This window comes from Channa argus, chromosome 1 (assembly GCF_033026475.1).
Source record: "Channa argus isolate prfri chromosome 1, Channa argus male v1.0, whole genome shotgun sequence".
In the NCBI taxonomy this organism is placed as follows: domain Eukaryota; kingdom Metazoa; phylum Chordata; class Actinopteri; order Anabantiformes; family Channidae; genus Channa; species Channa argus.
The window spans coordinates 34,407,058-34,426,370 of NC_090197.1; the positions used below are offsets into that span (position 1 = coordinate 34,407,058).

Here is a 19,313-nt window from a genome sequence, read left to right on the forward strand (position 1 = left end):
GAATTCAAAATTATTGAGTCTAGCTGTTTGGGGATTTATACCTGGATATCGTATTTTTTACCCTTTATTTTATTTTTTTTCTTCTTTTGGGAATTAGTCTTAAGTAACAACAGATAATTTACTGAAGAGACTCCTACATGGTCTGTTGTGCACCAAATGTTTGCATCCCTTACACTGGTATACCATATGGCAAGCTTGAGGATGCAAACTTAATCCTAAACCTAATATAATAATAATAATAATAATGCACATTCAGCTAGTACAAATGTTCCTTCATTAGAAGTAACAATTGGACAAGAAGTGTGTAACTCTGTAAAATAAAGTATTAGCGCAATGTTTGTACTGATACTTTACCCTTTGACAAATGAAAATTAACTTCTGAAGGAGCATTTGTACTAGTTAAATGCATTAAATGTGTTTATTTAAAAACAAATCTTATTTCACTGTTTGCCATTTTAAAATAATGGGATGCAAATGTTTGCACCCAGCTGCATGAAAGAATGTATGGAATGAAATGAGCCACAGTTTCTGCTAGACCAAACAAACATTTTTCTCCAGATTAAAACTAATTAGTTATAGTCTAGCTACCAATCAGTGTTCTGTTGTCTGACTGTATTCTTGCAGTTTTTATACACAATGATCGAGTCTAGATTATTTCTATAAAATGTGATTTATTAAACAGCATACAATATAGTAGTATCACATTGAAACTGTGATTAGTTGAAGACTGCAGCTCGGATTGAAGATAAATACTGCTTTCTTCTTAGAAAGTGACACTTTTCTCTTGGCCCCTTTATGCACACGAGTGTTTATCTCGATAGTTTCAACAGCACTGACTAGAATGAGCTGCCACGGTTGGGTACCAGCTGACTCTTGTTCCCTGTGGGAATGCTGACAGTGGAAATCAAGACTGCACACTATTGCTAGTTAACTTCACCTCAATTATAGGACTTGTGATGAAGTCTTTAGCAGTATGAACCGCTTAAATCAATAATACAACCTCAGGCTGGCTGTGGCCAAAACGGTTTGTTTCACCAAATGGCCAATGTGTGACCTTTTTTGACTATTGTCAGCAAAGACACAAAACATTTCACTCCTGCACATTAGTTACTAGTTTGCTGTTTATGAATCATACCTACTGTAAATGCCAACAAACAGAATGTTGTGGGCAGTATTCCCGCTGCTTGCATTAGTTACAAATGTTTTGTAGCAATTAGTGTTGATACTTGTTATACTAGAGACTGACAGGTGATACTGAAGCTTGTTTCACTCCAAAATAGATAATTAAATGGTAAAAACTCATCAGTAAGGTGGGGTGTATTGCTGTGGCCCCACTAGATGTCAGTGTACTTGCTTAGTGTGAAGCATCAACAAAGGCTTCATCCCGCTTTCAAAAGTTATTACTAAGGGGTAGCATTGAATACCATTAATTTTGATATCTGTGAAGGTAGATGAACAATTTATGTAATACTTTCAGTGCTGGGACAAACATTAATTTGCTGATCAATTTATTGACTAATTGTTGCAAAGTATCTTGAGCTTTTTAGCAAGTAGTGTACATGCTGTGAACAAGAAATGTCAAGGACCGTGTTTTTCATTTTTTATTATTATTTTGTTTTATTTGGATGCTCCAAAGTAAATGTTATCTACTCAGTGTCAATTGAGATTATTTTGTGTGGATACAGGCCAGGTATAGCTGTAATGTAAAAGCAATTGGGGTTCGCTAATCAATTTTTGTAACGTAACACAGCATGTTGCTAAGACTTGTCCTGTGTGCTTTTCAGTTTGCCTGACATTTTCTGAACATTTACTATCTCACTGATCTTAGAATACTTGAATGGTTTGTTATTAGCAGATTGCCACATACTAGTAGCGTATCTCCACAACAATAAAACGGGGATATCGCTTTCCTCTTTAGAGAGCAATGAAAAGATAACGGAAGATTCTATGAAGTTTCTTTCAGAAAAACCATGACATATGTTATATAAGACAAATTATGTGTCTGAATGGGGCAGTATCAAAGAAGGTGTATGTTGGATGACCAACGTAAAGAGATAATATATAAACAACTCTTGCATTTGGGAGGGAAATTATTTCTTTATCACTTCTTCTTTCAGCTTATCAGCCAGATGTTTTCTCTTCTGTAGCTTCTTCCTCTCCTCGGCAGATATCTCCTGTTTAATGAGACCAAACCAGGTAGAAGGGTTAACAACCTTTAATTGCCATCATCAGTGACTTGAAACAAATGTGGGGTATCAAAATAAAAAGCATTGGGAAATAGTATGAAATACAACCACTAGTAGACACATTGACTAGAAACTAATTGAAAGCAGCAGATGTGGGTATAACACATGTTTAGTCTGTATTTTTAAAGGGTTAAATAATTATTTAAAAAGCCAAATTCAAAACCTGAAGCACACAGTTCTTCAGCGAGTGTAATTTTAGTCCACACTGAAATAGAAGTCTATATTCACCTACAACATGAAGAAAAGCAGCTCAGACGCTATTCTGTTCCTTTATTATGTTTGAGGAATAAAGACGGAGGACTTTGAGGAAGTTTATCTAAATCAGCCTCTAACAGAGAAAGAGGGAAGAGTGTACTACACAGCAAAACCAGAGCAACACACTAGGCGTGAATGACTGCATGTTTACTTCAGGTAGGGGTAGCTGACAAGTCACCTTCTGCTTGGAAGAGTTAGAGTGTTGTGCTGGAGGAGGAGGAGGAGCAGGAAGGTTGCAAGCCCCATTGCTCTGGGACTGTCCAACTGCCTCCTGACAGCTCAGACCATACCAGATGCAAGTAAAGTGAAATGGACAAGTACCCAGTAAAAAGGTCAGTATTACTTTTCAACAAATATTGACCATGCCAAGTGCACATGATTGTGACCTCTGATCGTTTGTGAAAGGAAATATAAAGAAGGTAGATGCTGAAACAGGCTGTGGTTTACCGTGGGGGTGGTAGGTGCTGGTGTGGGGCTGGCAGGTGCATCCTCTGGTGTGGTTGGTTGTCTGGCTTTCTTCTGCTCTTTCTTCAGTGCCAGCAGCTTGTCTCGCTGCTGACGCAGATACGCCGCCCTCTGCTGTAGCTGCTCTTGCTGTGCCTCAGATAATTCCTGGATGGAAGAAGAGATGAGAATGAAAATTGTGAGATAAAAGCGCAAAAAGTCTAGGTTCTGAACTAGTGAAATTATTAGATTGGTCCCAACATTTAGTCCAAGTTTAAACAGTTTAATGGGAAAGTCAGTTGCACCTGCATGCCACAGAATAAATGACATGAATAAATTAATAAAGCATGCTGCATCTCACAATGCCAAGCTCAAAGACTTACAGTATATGGCTTAGAAAAACCAGCCTCCCTGTGTGCCTCCTCTAGCCATGCCTCAGCTGCAGTCTGGCTGCTGCTGCTCTGCTCCTTGGGATGGGGGCTGCTGCTGAGAGAGGGCTCACTGGTCTTCACTGAAGCCCTCACTTCTGGAAGAACTCTAGATTCCACACTGTGACTACCACAATCTGCACACACGTTCAAATCTTTGGTAACTTGCAACTTTCTCAGGTCTATTGCTATTTGTAATCTATAACATACCTGCCCCTTAATATATGAATCACTGATTATCAAGTGTGGAGTTCTTACTTGACACATTACTTGTAATCAACATTTTCGTTAAGAGGATAACAGGTCACTGAAAACTGTAATCTGGATTGATTCCCAAGATAAAAATAAATCTAGTAAACCAGCCAGTTGTAGTGGATAGTTCATAAACCAGAGAACACTGGCCATATGTCTAAAATGGTTGACCTTTCTTCTAACTTACCTGCTGTGGCTTTAGATGAGTGGCTGCTTTTAGCTGAACCTGTCTGAGCTTCACCTCCTGGGACACCTGTCTTCCTGTCTTCTTTACTGACAGGTTTGCTGTTGAACTGGAGGAAGGGCCCCATAGGCATTAATAAAAGTATATTATTTCCAGGTTAGTTGGGACATTGTGAGATGTGGAAATAAAAACAGGATTTATTGATTTTCAAATCGTTTGAAACTTATTCTTCATTGTAAATATTACCAAAAACACATATCAAATGTAATACATTTGATTGTTTATTTTAATAATATATGCATGTTTCGAACTTAATGGCAGCAACATGTCTTCACTAAGTTGGGAAAGGGGCTACATAAAACCTGGAAAAGCTGTGTAATGCCAAAAAACACATGGTGGGACATCTCACAACTAATGGGGTTAAGGGCATCCCAAAAATGTTAGTCGTCTGAAAATTTGGGGATTAAGAATTTTGGGGTTTCGTCCTCTATGAGACATATTATTAAAACGTTCAGAGATTCTCTGAATGTAGACAAGGAATGAGGCCAAAGCACCAAGTACTGAAAAGTAATCTTTGGGGACATAACTGCATTAAAAACAGCTCTGTAGTGGAAACACAACTGCATGGGTTCAGAAACACCTCTGGAACAATATTTTTTGCTGCATCAACAAATTTAACTTATGACCATACAAAGACAAAACAAAATATACAAATAGGTTTCAGAAACACCACCTCCTTCTCTGATCCTGACTTGATTTAAAATGCACTGAGGCAAATTGGAAAACTTGTGGTGGTGTGATGACTCAAAATGTATTCTTTTGTGAAATCATGAACGCCTTGTTTTCCATGCTAAAGAGGATTGAGACCATTTTACTAATCCATGCAATGTTCAAAAGCCAGCATCTATGATGCTGTAGGTGTACATCACTGTACATGGCATGGACAATTTACACATCTGTGACGGTACCTATACAAATTTTGGAGCTACATATAATATCATCTCGATGTCTTTTACAGAAAAGGCATTGCTTTTTTCAGCAGCGCAATGACAAACCACATTCTCTACATATTAAAGCAGAATGGCTCCGTAGTAATCGAGTCTGGGTGCTAAACTGACCTGCCTGCCGTTTATACCTGTCACTAGCTGAAAATATTTGGAGCATTGTGAGTTGAAAAATATAACAAAGGAGGCACCAAACTGTTAAGCTGATGAAATTCCAAATCCAGCAAGAATGGGGGAAAACCTTTGCTTCCAAAATTAAAGCAAATGGTTCCCTCAGTTGCCAAACACAGGAAGAGGCAATGAAACGCAGTGGTCAAATTAAAAATACGAAAATAATGAAAATAATGAAATTTCTCAGTATCAACAGGTGTTAGGTTGTCTTAGTTATGTTTCAAAAATTTGTTTTCAAATGATTTGCAAACAATTAACGTATTCTCTTTATTTACATTTTAAACCAAGTGCCAGTTTCTCAAGTCCCAAATAGCACATGGAAAACAGTGCAACATAAAAGAGGTGTTGGTAGTAACTGTTTGCATTGGAAGTAAAACGTGTTACAGATATTGCCATTTTGGCAGGGCTGAGACAAAAAGGCTCATAGGTTCATCTGGGGTTCCACAGGATGTCTTACCTTGGCAGTGCTACTTTGCTGTTTGAGAGCAGCTGTGGTGTTCTGGGCTTCGCTGCTCTCTGCCAGTGGCTTATCACAGCAGCTGCTGGAGGTGGAGCCCACTTCTTCCTCCAATAGCAGCCTCCTAGACATTTCCTCATCATACTCCTCTTTTGACTTTCTGACGACAAGGAGGGTGAAGAAAAAGGGTCAATTTATGACCACAAACATCATTTTGCCCAAACAAAAGTTTTTCCTAAACATTTTCTGAACTGATTTTGCTGCCGAGCATTCACAAACCGATCTGGTCTTTTTCAGGGTATATTTAGTAGCCAAGGTGTGATAATAGCCTAGGTAATCTAAATTAAGCAGTTTCTATTGTCCATTTAGCCTCTGGCAATGGACTAGAAACTAGAATAAGAGAGTAACATCAGGGATTTACATGTGGAAACCACGCAATGCCCTAGCTTGCTCACAGGGATCACCACGGCACCACACACAGATCCTTTAATTGGATTTATTTGCAACTTTAATTGTCTTAGAGAAAACTTCCGCAAAGCATTAATGTGTAGGTGTACACATGAGCTAATATAAAAGAGGAAGACATGGATGGTCTACTATTTAATTTTGCAAAAAGCTAAACAAGAGCAGCATGTCATCAAACTGCACAATTACTCAACTGGAGCCATAAATGATCCAAGTGCAGTTTCTGCAGTAACTGTATTAGTAAGAATTTGTTTCTGTTAAATAAGAGTAGAGTTGGATCTCAGCATTTTTAACATATCACATCTGTGATGCGTCCTAGTCAGAAAGGCTTGATACAAGATTTGAATAGCATGTAAACAGACTGACTGAGATCTTTTTACTGTAACAATGCATTTGGAAGATCAGTCACTCTTGATGCAGTGGGCGTTAATAGCACTTAAGAACATGTAGCTTATTTAATATCAAATTAAGCAAATGAAGTAAACATTATTTTATATGAAGATTAAACCCAATAATTCTATTGAAGTCCATTCTGTTTTCACACAAACTAACCAAACCGGTGTTATGTAAGTCATGTAAGCATAAAATGAAAAATCACCCTGCAGACTTGAGACTGATAATACAAGTCCACCAACGTATTCATTATATTGAGTTTTCTTACTATAATGTAATTAAATTCTTTGCAATCATTTAATTCATGCTGCATTCAGGTGTTTGTATGCACTATTTCAACAGTAGGCCAAAAATGTATCCTAAAAAATGTGAGCAAATGAGAACACTTGTTCATATGCAGTGTCTGCTGAAACCAATGGTGATGTGAAAGGGTGCATAATAAGATCAGTTAAGGTAACCTAGTAAAACAAAGGGGATAAACATACTATTTTTCTCACTTGCTAGCTCAGTGTCAATCCCAAATTAGCTGGACCCTAAGGAGCTTTAATGTTGCCACATTAGACTTCTATTAGTTCTACTTGGTTAGGCTGCCACTGACAAAATCCCATTAGAGAGCAGGGGTAGGAGCTAGTAGAAACCTGTGCACTTATGGGAAATGGATACAGAAAATAAAATGGGAAAATATGATGACAAGTACAATGATAATAAATGAATGAATATACCATCTCTAAATTAAACAGTAAGATGTTTTTAGGAATAAAGTCCCATGTCAAAGTAATAGAATTGTGACTAAATGCATACATAGAAAAATGTTAAAAATAGCTTAGTTTATTTAGTGTTGCATACACAATAATTATATGTGTACTTCATAAATGGATGCAAATTTAAAACCCAAACAAGGGCTACATTTTACATAAACATATGGCCACATGCATGGACCAGTCGCGTGAAAAGATTTATTTCTAAATGACGCGTACTCTATGAGCAATTTTAGTAAATTGTTGGTATTACCAATTTTCTCTAACTTCTCTAACTCTTTAGGTGTGAATACATTTCATGAGTGGTCCAGAAACATGCATTTGATATTACACATGCCAATAAATTAGGTTAGATTTTAGAATTTTATTGGCATATTTCATCACAGTAGACACAACATGTCAGTTGTTAGTATACATGTGAATAAAAGTAGAAAGGCTTTTTTTCTTTGCTGACTCATGGTCTTTACTCAAGTCTGTCTAGCATCATCCTCTGTTGCACCTGACAATAGAACATCCCACAGTTTACTGTTGGCCCCGTGACCACCTCACATAATGTTCATGGAGCTCTTTGCTTTTGCTAAAAAAGTCTTTTACCATTTAAATGCATGTATATGTAGCTGAATCGTTCTCTCTTAATTTCTGCCCTAGTACAGCACTGCTCTGATGGCAAGTCAATGAACCGATGTAATGTTGACATTTTTAATTGTTCTGGCCTCTTTATTGAAACTACTGTCTCTGTTAAACCAGATATGTTTTAGTTTGCCAATTGCTCAAAGCAGGCCTGGATCTCTGTAGTGTTAAAGTCTTATTTTTACTCAACATTTTTGAGACCCACAAATTAAGCAGAACAGGTAGGCTTCTACGGCAATGTCACTGACACTGATTAATGTTAATGATGGACTCTCACAAACCAACATCTCCTAAATGACTGGTCTTCATTTGTTTGAAACAAACAATTTACCACAAGTTTGTGCATTTAAGAGAGTTTGGTGAAACCAACTTAGGACATGCAGTACCTCACAGGGAAAAGTAACTCCTTGCCACCCAAAATATCTCAATTCCGAAGTTCAGGGATCATACAATTTCTTTAATCTTCGTCTGGATCATGAATTGGACACGAATTTCAGTTTAACTGGAAATAATTTATAATTCAGTCAGACAGACTATTCATTATCTACATAGCTCATACTGCATGCTATTAAAGAAAACCATTAAATAGCATTTCAAAGCAGGGAGACTTTACTCTATGTGAAAGAAAGATAGAGTTATTTAGACAAAGAGAAAGAGAAAGAAAGAAAGAACAAGTAGCTTACTTAAGAACCTCCTGCAGTATTTTCATTTCTTGCTGCTGCAACTCTGTCACCACGTCTACACCATCAGTCAGACACTCTGGGAGGGCCCCTGCGCACAGGCATATTACTTGCAGCCTTATCAGTAGTGGTGCCCTGCTTGTAAATGTATGTTTCAGTGTATATATTGTGCAGCCTACCATTTCTTTCTTTGATAACCCTGAGGGCTTGAAGCTGCAGCTCCATGTTCTTCTGGACCATCAGTGAGCGAAACATCTGGAAATCATCTGTAGCCAGAATTGGCTGGAACACAGCCTGAACAATACAAACATAAATGTTTTAATTTGATTAGACTTTTTTAAAAATATGAGTTAAATATAAGCATATGAAAAGTATAATTGTTTTGTATCTTACATCCAGAAATATGCTACTAAATGTTACTCGTGCATAGCTTTATTTGACAGAAAGTTATTGAAACATCTGAAAACATTTGATTGATCTACTTGATTTTGGTTTAGAACTTCAAATATATTTTCCATCAATACAGTTTGCATCAACACCCATTTCTGACCATGTGTTGGGCTTGCATATTTTAATAATAACACATATTATTTATACAATGAGTTACAAAGTGATTTAACTTGAGTTATAGCTGTCATTGTGCGAGAAGGGGTGCACACCTCGGAAAGGTTGCCAATCAATCATAGGGCCAAAAGAGAGAGACAAACACAGACAGACAGCCATCCACACCTAGAGGCAATTTAGAGCCATCAATCAACCAAACATGCAAGGGTTTGGACTAAGGGAGGAAACCAGAGTAAACCAGAAAAACCCACACAAGGGGACATCATGCAAACTCCACAAAGAAAGGCGGCAGCTGCATGGGGATTCAAGACGGGCACTCAAACCAGGAACTTTCTAGCTGTGAGGCAGAAGCCCTAACCAATTCACCATCGGGCCCCTATTAAACACAATAAAATTAAAGATATGTTTTAAGAATTTATTTAGAAGATGTAACTGTTTCTGCAAAGTAATTTTCTCAATCTTCTCAAGTCAAGCAGAAAGACCCAGAGCTGAGGGGCCCTAAAAAAAGCCAAATCACCTCTAATCTTGAGTCAGGTCTACAGAACAACCAGAAGAAGCCTGCCTGAAGATCTGAAGTCTGGCTTGTAACATACTGTAGAGTTCTTTGTACCGCTGGGTCACCAGTTTCTTAGACTTCACGCTTTCCAAGATTTTCTCTCTCTCTTTTCCAGTCTCTCTCGTCCCACACCATTTCTGCCTGAAAACCACACTTCCTGTTTAACTGAGGGCCTTGATCACAGAAAAGGTAAATCAGGTTAGAAAAGACATGCAATGCCTTCTTCTGCAAGTAAGCATACTTTAAAGGAATGTTAATCATTCAGTTATTCAGTACCTATCAATCCAAAAAGGTGCTAAAGCGCAACACTAAAACTATGTAAAATAAGGCCAGTGTACTTACGTGTTGTACAACTGCATAAGACGTTTTTTTAAACTTTCTAAACATTTTCTGCATGTTTAAAACTGAAGACACATCTGACACAGCCACATCATTTCTATTCATAACTGCCAAGTAAAATTTTAATAGTAACTGATATTATCTTCAAATTCCTGGGTGGAGGGATACAACCACAACACACATATAAAGTATAAAACATGGTGTTTATCTGCAGCACCTCAATCCAATAAAAGTGCAATATGAGATTTCGGTCTAGTCCCAGTGGAAACCCCAAGCTCGTATATACATTACATACTTATACAAATACAAATGCACATGCACAAACAAGCATAAGTAAGTCATTGGGTGCTAGGGTTGACAATTATTGGAGAAAGAACACACCTGTTTGCTTATGACCTTCTAAATGAAAGTTTTACGTCCAAAACGTTCTACCACCTCCAGAGCCTCATTTGCCAGTTTAATAACTCAACCACCATTGACAGAGGGGGTCAAATTGTCTGACCTCTCTTTCACTGAATTTGCTTCTTACAATTTCTAAACCTGTAAGTGTATTAGCAACAGACTTTTATATTAAAGTAGTAAATAGTTTAAAATTTTCACATTAGATATAGGATACAAATGTAACATTATCAAATATCCTAACCTATTTCAAGAAGAGGCTCGTCCTTTGAGAAAAAACATGGAATCACAGGGAGGTTTCTGCATTAGATACTGCCTGCTAAAATTACAGCACTCAAATAGAGCAAATCTAAGTTTAGTTAAGGATACATGGCCCCTCACAGAGCTCTAATTCAAACATCATCAAATCAGTCAGGTACTATGTGAAGTGCCAGAAGACACTAAATCCATAAAACAATAGTGGCAGGTTCTTAAAGATGTTTGGAACAACCTACCAAGACCACAGAAAACTGTGTGCGAGCATACGCAGTCTGCAGGCAAATGGTGGTAACACCAAACATTGATCTGATTTAGGTTTTTTTTTTTTTTTTTTTTTCATAGTTCTGTTACACCTGGATTTGCATTTTACTGATTCATCGGGAAAACGTTCATCAAACTTGACAGAGGAAATAAAAGACTGTTTGGCACCAGTAAGTAACAGTATAAATGGGATGGGATGGGATTTGTAAGCCAATTCCATCCTTGATTCAGGTTAACTGGCAAGTAGACAGTGCCGTGCCAACAGGGAGCTTAACCTACCTGCAGCGTTTGGGACTTGGCAAAAGGAGAAGCGCATGCATCCAGAAACTGCTGCTCATTAATGCCAACCTCCTGCATGTAATTCTCTAACAGCTTCTCCACCTACAAACACAAAGCGGCTTACATAACTCCAGTTTGACAAGTGAGCAATATAAATCAGCTGCAGTATCATTTTGATTGCATGCAATTAAGACACTGCACAAATGTAGATTTCTTTCAGTTGAGAGGTTTGACGTAGACCGTAACGTACTCACCAGTTTTTTATACTGCTGGTGGATTTCTGTGTATGATAACTTGTTCTCATCTTCGTCATCAAAAACTGAAACACACAAATCAATAAGGTATACTCTTTACACCCCCTGAATAATCTGTATTTACACTGCACGTTTTGTTGTGCTATTTTGAACACAAAAAGTTAACATGCACTGCCTGGTTTGGAACAACCTAGCTAACTAACGTGGTTTGGTTAGAGTTACTGGGGCGTATCACCTGTTAACTTTAACCCTACCTGTATTCTTAGTGGCTTAATATGGAGGCAAATGCTCTGATCCAACATTGACTATTAAGAACAGAGCGGAGTTACTGGGCGGTCAAAAATATCAGAGGTTGCAAAAATATGTGAGCCAAACTTAGCAGTAACACATTAGCGTTAGCTTAGCCACTGCGCAACTCCAGAGAGGCTTTAACGTGAAGTTACTGTGCGGCCTAATGTCTCACACTGAACGTGGCAACTTTTTTTTTTTACCTGTGCATCTGTTTTCCATGAAGTCCGTCACAGGAATGACCCATTCAGGACTTGCCAGGTATCCGATGATGCTCTCTAAAACCCATTCGCTGTCATTCTCAGCCATGTCGGCTGCTGTTGGGTAGCCGTTAGCAGCAACAGCACCCGCACAGAGTTGTTGCTCAGCTCGGCGCGTCCAGCTCCGCTACAGTACGAACGTACACAACCCAGACAAATGGGAAGATACATCTGGTTTGTTGTTCATAGACTGGATGCCATAGCGCGACAAAGGAGCCGTGTCGTCTCCTAAAGAGGACAGGACGTTGTCCGGGAAGAATTGCGCACTCATGAATTTGCAGTTCAGAGGTGACGCCTGTTCGGTTGCTAAGGGTAACGGTTACGTCAGCCCGCTGGCCCTCGAGTCCGGGCAGGTAGGAGTGAGGAAACGCGGCTGCCTTCTATGGAGCTACACGAAATTACACACATTTCTCTATCACTGCAGTAGTTAATCCCTCACACAAAATGCCCAACCACAACACTTCAAATGCATCTCTTTACTAGAAAACGGACATTGGTCAACACGAACACCAGTAACATGACAGAAAACAACGAAGTACTTTGTAACTGTACGTTTTTCACTCGACTTAAGCAGATTTAATGTGTTCACACGGTTAAAGCAGTTTCAAGCGGTCACCAGTTTCGTTTGCTACCAGTAACTAACTTGTCACTGAAATTCTAAACAGTTGGGCCAATCTGTAAAACGTCAGTAAAAACAGAATGCAATGATTTGCAAATCTCATCAACTCATATTTCATTCACAATAGAACACAAACAACATATAAGAAGTTAAAACAGAGAAATTTGACCATTTCATGGAAAATATTAGGTCATTTTGAATTTGATGTGGTCCGTGGTCTCATTTAAAATGTTCCAAGGCAAAATGGAAACTGTTCTGTGGTCAGATGAATCAAAATTTGAAATTCTTTTTGGAAACCATAGATTGTTATCAGCAGACAGTTCAAAAACCTCTATCTCTGATGGTAGAGCAACATATGCTCCCATCCAAACAGCTGGCTATTTTAGGGAAGGCCTTGCATATTTCAGCAAGACAATGGTCAACCACATACTGTATTCATCATAACAGCATGGCTTCGCAGGAGAAGAGTCCTGGTGCTGAGCTGGACTGCTGGCAGTCCAGACCTTTTACCAATAGAAAATAATTGATCTGATTACAATTAACAGACACTTTTATCCAAATCGATTTATAACTAAGCAGCAGACACCAGGGACAACTGGGGGTTCAGTGTCTTGCCCAGGAGTACTGGGTATTGAACCACAGACCGTCTGGTTTGAGGATGACTGCTCTACCACCTGAGCTACAGCCATCCTATAAGCACTTGCTGCATTAGAATTATTAAAAATGAGAACTGAAACCACCCTATTTGGTAAAGTTATTGTCAAAAAATGTAGTGGAGTTAAAGGTCTAATCTTTCCCCATGAAGTCTAGAGGAGTAAAATAAAGTAGCATATATAGGTACCTCAAAATTGCACTTGCAGTACTTCAGTAAATCTAGCACAAGCGTTGGGTAAAATAATTAATCAATGTATTTGTTTTATATTTTTGACTTTTATAATCGAATTATATCCAAAAATATTCACGCTAAAACTGAAATTGTAAATTTAAAGAGGCGTGAAAAAAAACCCTATGTGGGGGGAAACTGAAATACATGGAAACATGGACATGGACACATTTTCAGGAGTTGCAGATGACGTCAGCGACAAACAGCAACGCAAACGTCATACCGTCCCTTGACACTTCGAACCACTTTTCCATTTGTCCATGATCCAAGTCTGTGCTCTGCAGGCTTCTGTGCCTTTTGGAACTGCCAGGTAGTCGCTTTAAGCTCTTTCTTCATTTTTTTCATCTCCATATTTTTTTTTTATTATCTATGCTGATGAAATAAGAGTTGGTCTTTTTTATCGTCTTTTACGCTCTTTCCAGCTCCATGCGGTTGTTCATAGTCGTCTTTGGTTCTGCATCCATCTGCACTGTCTTATCATGGTCTAAGTAGCAGTCACATTACATTACACGTTTTATAATACAACAAGTTTCTTCTTTTGTTTTTCTCTTTAAACGAACCAATACGAAAACGAACCAATAACCAGTTTGCAGTAAATTTAGCACCACTTCTCACAAGGTGCCGCTGTTGTGCTGAGGTCGAGACCTGCGTTCACCGCCTAAGAGCACGCGCAGCTAAAACTGAGTTCCCACTTACTAAGCAATCAGAAGGGACCGGGAATGAGAACGGGAAAATATACACTAGGGATTTGAGAATGTTTCACTTGCTTCCAAAAACTTACATGTTTTTTTCTTTTTGTCTTGACACGAAATCAGTGAATTTAGGAACTTTATTTTTCTCTGTTTATTTTATTCTTCCTTTAAACTTCTGATTTCGTTTGCTTTAAAAGTAAAAAAAATCTAAGGTTGCCTGGTTTCATTATTTTTTTAATGTTTGTCTTCATCTAGTCTAATCCCCAGAATTATTAGGCGATACAAAGAAATCACAATGACACCAATTCTAAAAACACAGGTTCTGAATGTCATTTGCACGTAGACTGTATCTTGGACAACCCTGGGCTGACATTGAGATCGGGGCTCTGTGGGGGAAATGCCATCTAGCGCCTTGTTCTCCTTGTCACTGAATATAGTTCTTAAATACCTCAGGCTGAATGTTTGAGTTTGTTTCCATATTGCAGAAAAACAAATATATAGTGGTCCTATATATTTAGCTCTTACTTATGCATCAATAAATAAGATTCAACAGTAACAAAATAAATGACAACTTTTATTAACTTTATTGCACGAACTGTGCAACCTTCCATCATGTGTCACAGTAATTAATCCAAATTTAGCAGTACGCTTGTATATACAGTACATAGATGGTATACATTCGCTATACATTCAGTCCTGTTTTGGGAGTTTTCTTTGTGCTGTGTCATACATTCTACACAATATTTGTTCATGAAGGAGTTAACAGTGGAGCTACTTTTACCATATACTGGGTTCTCCTGAATCAGGTGAGTATAATTGGTAATTATCCTGCCTATCAAGCCAACATATAGGACCTGACTGACAGCCACATTGCAGTAATGTAATGATTGCCTTCAGCCACCTTGGTGTAATTTACAGCTTTTGCAGTAAGGAAAGCCAAGTCACGTACACAGAAACAGCAAGCAGACCCACACCCCAACACACAGAAAGACAATCTATATAATACTTGTTTTTTATTAAGAGTAAAAAGTTAGTGGTCAGATAATTCAGTAATGTGCATTAACAAGGATATTCAATAAATATACATTCCTTCTGTATCTTTAAAGGTATATTAGAGTTCATTATTATCATCATAATCATCATCTCTAGAAAGGCTCATAGCTACTGTGCACAGTTCATAAAGGCAAGGCATGCAAGCAGCAGTCATGCCGGAATATTCAAAGGAATAAAGGTAGGCGACATTAAAAAGCTTTTAAAGTGAACATGAATCTGTTTAAGTTTTTGGCTACTTTAAATCTAGCTACTTTTGATACTTCAAGAAACCGAATCTTTCAAGGAGACTGGAGCAAAACGTTCTGTTTGCTTTTTATCTCACTGGAAAGATGGAGAGACAGTGCAGAGCAAATGTTTTTGCTTTGACTTTGTGATGTGCATGTGGCTGATTGTAAACAGTTGATTTCAAACCTTGGCATTTGCATCCTCTGTTTGCAGATACTTCCAATAGAAATAGAGCAACAAATGTAAACTGGTTTTATTGTTCACATTAGTTTAGCAAAAAGTAAGCTAATAGTTTAACCATATATAATAGCAGCATAAAGTAGTGAATCGGACTGCAGACCTGCTGTCTGATTACTAGCAATACAGTGTGGTGATGTAGATGAATTAATGTGAACATTATTGTTAAACTAATCCTCGTTAGGTTCTTCTCAGTCTGTATGAAGGAAAATGAGATGAACGCTTCATGTAAGTGGTATGTGCATGTTTTATACTGTAATGTTGCATGTAATTACTTTCAGTACCATACGTCCAGTAAAAATGATCAAACAATGACCAATCTTTTGATTTCAAAATATTAATTATCAGTATAGCTATCAACATAATTTATGTTGAAACATGATCATGTCAGGTGAGATGGTGAGAAAAAATTATCTTTCTCGTGACAACCTCTAGATGGCAGAAGTTATCCATCATGGCCAGATTCCATTTCTAAAATGGTTTGAGTGGTTTAGCTGAATGCATAGAGCGCAAAAGTCTGTATAGCAGCCTATGTTTGACATGCACCATGTACAGAACAAGCACAAATACTGTATATACATAAATGCTCTAAAAACAGGTGACACCTTAGATGGTTCCCATAAAATTCAGGTGCTATAATTCAAAGATTTTAATTAACATTTTTTTCCCTCATTGACTAAAGTTCTGAATTGATTTCTTGATTAACCATTTGGTCCATAAAATGTTCAATAAGATGGAAAAGAAAGAAAGAAAAAAAAGGAAAAGCCCCAATCACAGTCTGTTAAAGCCCTTGTCGACAAATTTAATGTCTCGTTGTGTCAAAAATCCAAGGTAATTGGTTTAATATTAAAAAAGATAAGCAAAAACTAGCAAATATCAACATTTAAAAACCTGGAACCTGAAATTTTGTTTGGCATTTTCTGGTTAAAAAATTCTTTTAACAATTATTATCAGGATAGTTGCACGTAAATTGTCTCATCAACCGACTGTTTAAGCTCTGTATTATTTACGACTTTTTATTACTACAGCTAATCTTAGTACAGATTGTAACTGTGACTGCTTCAGTTTACAGAACTAAATAATTCCATTGCTCATCCTGTTAAATGACTTCAGACAAAACACAGCAGTTGCTTTAACAATAAAACACTGAACATAACATGTTGCAAATTTCTCCAGTTCTCTGTGTTTACCTGTTTCCTTGATAAATGGCTTTGCGAGTTTAAAAATATCATAAGTTAACAAGCACTGTTGTTAAAGCAGCACTCATAGTAAATAGTAAGTGTCTTATGTCAACATGCGGACATTCAAAATGCAAATAGAAGTTGCTACAAGTGTCACACTCTCACACTCTGTCTGTTTACTTTGACATTTTTTCTAACATCTTCTGTTGCAGGCCGTTGCAGTTACTTCCGTTAAATCTACTACTACTTGCAGTTACATCTTTCTGCTTCACCCCTCCATGCACCTGGAGCCCTTTCCCCAGATTAGATGGTATTTAGCCTTTGCCCTTTTCCTCTCTGTCAGATTTTATGTTGAGTTATGGTTGCTTAAGTGTTCAGGCTGTTTAGTTTGTCCTGTTTCTAGTGTATTTGTCAGCTTTGCTTCAGATTCGTGCTTTTGCTCAGCCCCACCTGTACATCAGTCTGAAACTTTGTTACCTAATGCTGACCTTGCTTGAATACTATGAAACTGCTATTCCTTTTCATCTTAACCCAAATAAAGTGACTGCCCTCTGCCTGACAATCCGTCTAAAAGCTATGGTCCATGCTTGAAGAGTAGTAACAAGCTTTGAATCTGGGATACATTTTTTATTCTTTACTTGCATTTCTGCATTTTCTTTGCTTTGACTCCATATGTATAATATATGTATTCAGTAATGGGCATGGCATTATGGGCCATGTCTCTGTCCTTGAGGTTAAACTGCAGCATTTGCAAACTGCGTTAAAAATTAATTGTATTGATTTGGCTGACAGCACAGACCCTCTGGCCCCTACTTCTGACAGCTGCACAACATTGCATTAGTAAGGATACTATAGTTATCTGTTTAGTGGAGTAATGATGATTTATCAGGACCTTTTCAAATCAATAGTCCCATTTCCTGCTTTTGATCTACCTGCTTTAACTTAAAGTAATGTGAGTAAGACCCTTATTTTGTTTTTCAAAAGAGAACATCTGGAGTTATCTAACAAATATAGTAGAATTGGTACATAATTTAATTAAAATATGACCACCATAAAATAAAGCAATTTAAATGCATTCCATGCTCCTGTGGAGGGAAATATGCTGCATCAAATCATTATTTAATCGCTCTTTGTACAGTGTTTAGTGCTCATGGTACTGACTTTAAACCACGGTGGACATAATTTGATCAATCATTTTAGAGCCCCAGTTTCTCAACTGTGGGCCAGCCTCAAAATGAGTTATGGATTTGTTTCCATTACAGGTGTATACAGTTGACTGAAATGTTTAAGATCAGTGAACTGTATTAAGAATATATAGTTGAAAAAGGTTTATAATAAACACATTTAACTGAATAAATAACTAGTTTGCTTTTTTTAAGTATTCTTTGGATGCAAAACTAGGGCCAAAGTTATTACTACCAATTTGAGTACAGAGGGGATCCAGATGTAATTGCCCGCTGAATGCTGTATGTAACTAGTACAACTATACATGCTGTACTTTCTCACATTGCTGCAAAGGTATGTGGGTGTCATTTTCCCTCTTGAAGGGTGATAATGTGTGACTGCCACCAACAGCTGACATTCAGTATTCAGGCAATCAAGCCGATTTCATCTGTCTTTGCTCTGACATAATGTAACAGAATTTCCTCTTAACCAAATCACCTCCTTAAAGAATCTGTCAAAGGTGCTGGACTGCAGAGGAGGAATGTTGTTCCTGAGTTCTGCAAACCACATATTACTAGAATCTTCTAGTAAGTTTTTGTTTTCTAAAAAATAACAATAATAAAATGCTACAAAGACCAAGTTGTTAATGTTCTTCAGACATCACTCAGTCAAAAGGAGCCCATCATGTGGTCACAGGAATCCAATGGAGATCTCTCTGCTACCGCTGCTCTCAGCTGACTGACCAGGTGGACTCACTGGATTGTCATGGTTTTTACCTTTGATTTGTACCTGTCTGTTGTTAGGTTGACTCACTTTGACTTGCCCCCTCTCTTGGTGACTCTCTGTAATGCCTGGGGGATTTCTTTTGCTCTGTCTATCACTGTGATGCTGTATTTTAACAGTTATTTCTCTGTTGTCTTTGTGGCTGTTTCTCATTGGTGCGGGTCCGTTGTCATACTGGCCTGTTCTAATAGGCACCGGTCCATTATCTAGGTGGCTGGATTTTACTGGCACCACCCTTTTAACCTGGTGCTTGTTACAAACAGGGATCTTATTAGCCTGTAGAGAATGGGTGTAACGTGAAAACCAGTCCCTCTCAAATGCTGATCGTAGCTGCTCAACCACTGTGGAGTTCCTCTCCTCAATGCCCTCTGGGTGATTGATTACTAAGCCTGCTCCTGCGTTAAAGGTAAACTCATTTCCCACCCAGTCAAGGTTGCCTGTCAGGACACACAGGAAGCAATAAGAAAGTTACTATAGTACTTTATGTAAAAATACTTACACAGCACAGCAGATATGACAATAACTTCATGCCAATATAATCATCGGAACTTATAAACAATGCCATGTATCTTCAAAGGTCATTCTGCTCTACAAAGTGCCCTTTTATAAATGTTTAATCTATTTTTTTTAATCAGAATTGCATCTTGGAAA

At 37.9% G+C, this 19,313-nt stretch overlaps 2 protein-coding genes across 5 annotated transcripts in view; both read right to left on the reverse strand.

Annotated features, from left to right (window-relative positions):
• Positions 1 to 1,588: 1,588 nt before the first annotated feature.
• cfap36 (cilia and flagella associated protein 36) lies at positions 1,589 to 12,135 on the reverse strand. 3 transcript variants are annotated; one of them, XM_067515209.1, is made up of 11 exons: positions 11,769 to 12,135; positions 11,278 to 11,342; positions 11,024 to 11,125; positions 8,547 to 8,661; positions 8,371 to 8,458; positions 5,442 to 5,601; positions 3,813 to 3,918; positions 3,329 to 3,510; positions 2,949 to 3,113; positions 2,680 to 2,772; positions 1,589 to 2,174 (listed from the first exon to the last, which is right to left on the reverse strand). In XM_067515209.1, the coding sequence occupies exons 1-11, from the start codon at positions 11,872 to 11,874 to the stop codon at positions 2,091 to 2,093; spliced, it is 1,266 nt and encodes a 421-aa protein (XP_067371310.1). In that variant the 5' UTR covers positions 11,875 to 12,135; the 3' UTR covers positions 1,589 to 2,090. The 3 variants fall into 3 exon arrangements, with proteins under 3 accessions (XP_067371310.1, XP_067371329.1, XP_067371320.1); XM_067515228.1 differs by lacking the exon at positions 11,024 to 11,125; XM_067515219.1 differs by lacking the exon at positions 2,680 to 2,772 and having other exon boundaries at positions 11,769 to 12,132.
• A 2,445-nt stretch (positions 12,136 to 14,580) lies between these two features.
• LOC137132560 (inactive phospholipase D5-like) overlaps positions 14,581 to 19,313 on the reverse strand; it is a 69,841-nt gene continuing 65,108 nt past the window's right edge. For both annotated transcript variants that reach the window (XM_067515241.1, XM_067515251.1), the window contains exon 10: positions 14,581 to 19,099. In XM_067515241.1, coding sequence (XP_067371342.1) covers positions 18,570 to 19,099 — 530 coding nt within the window. In that variant the 3' untranslated portion in view covers positions 14,581 to 18,569. The remainder of the gene's footprint in view (positions 19,100 to 19,313) is intronic.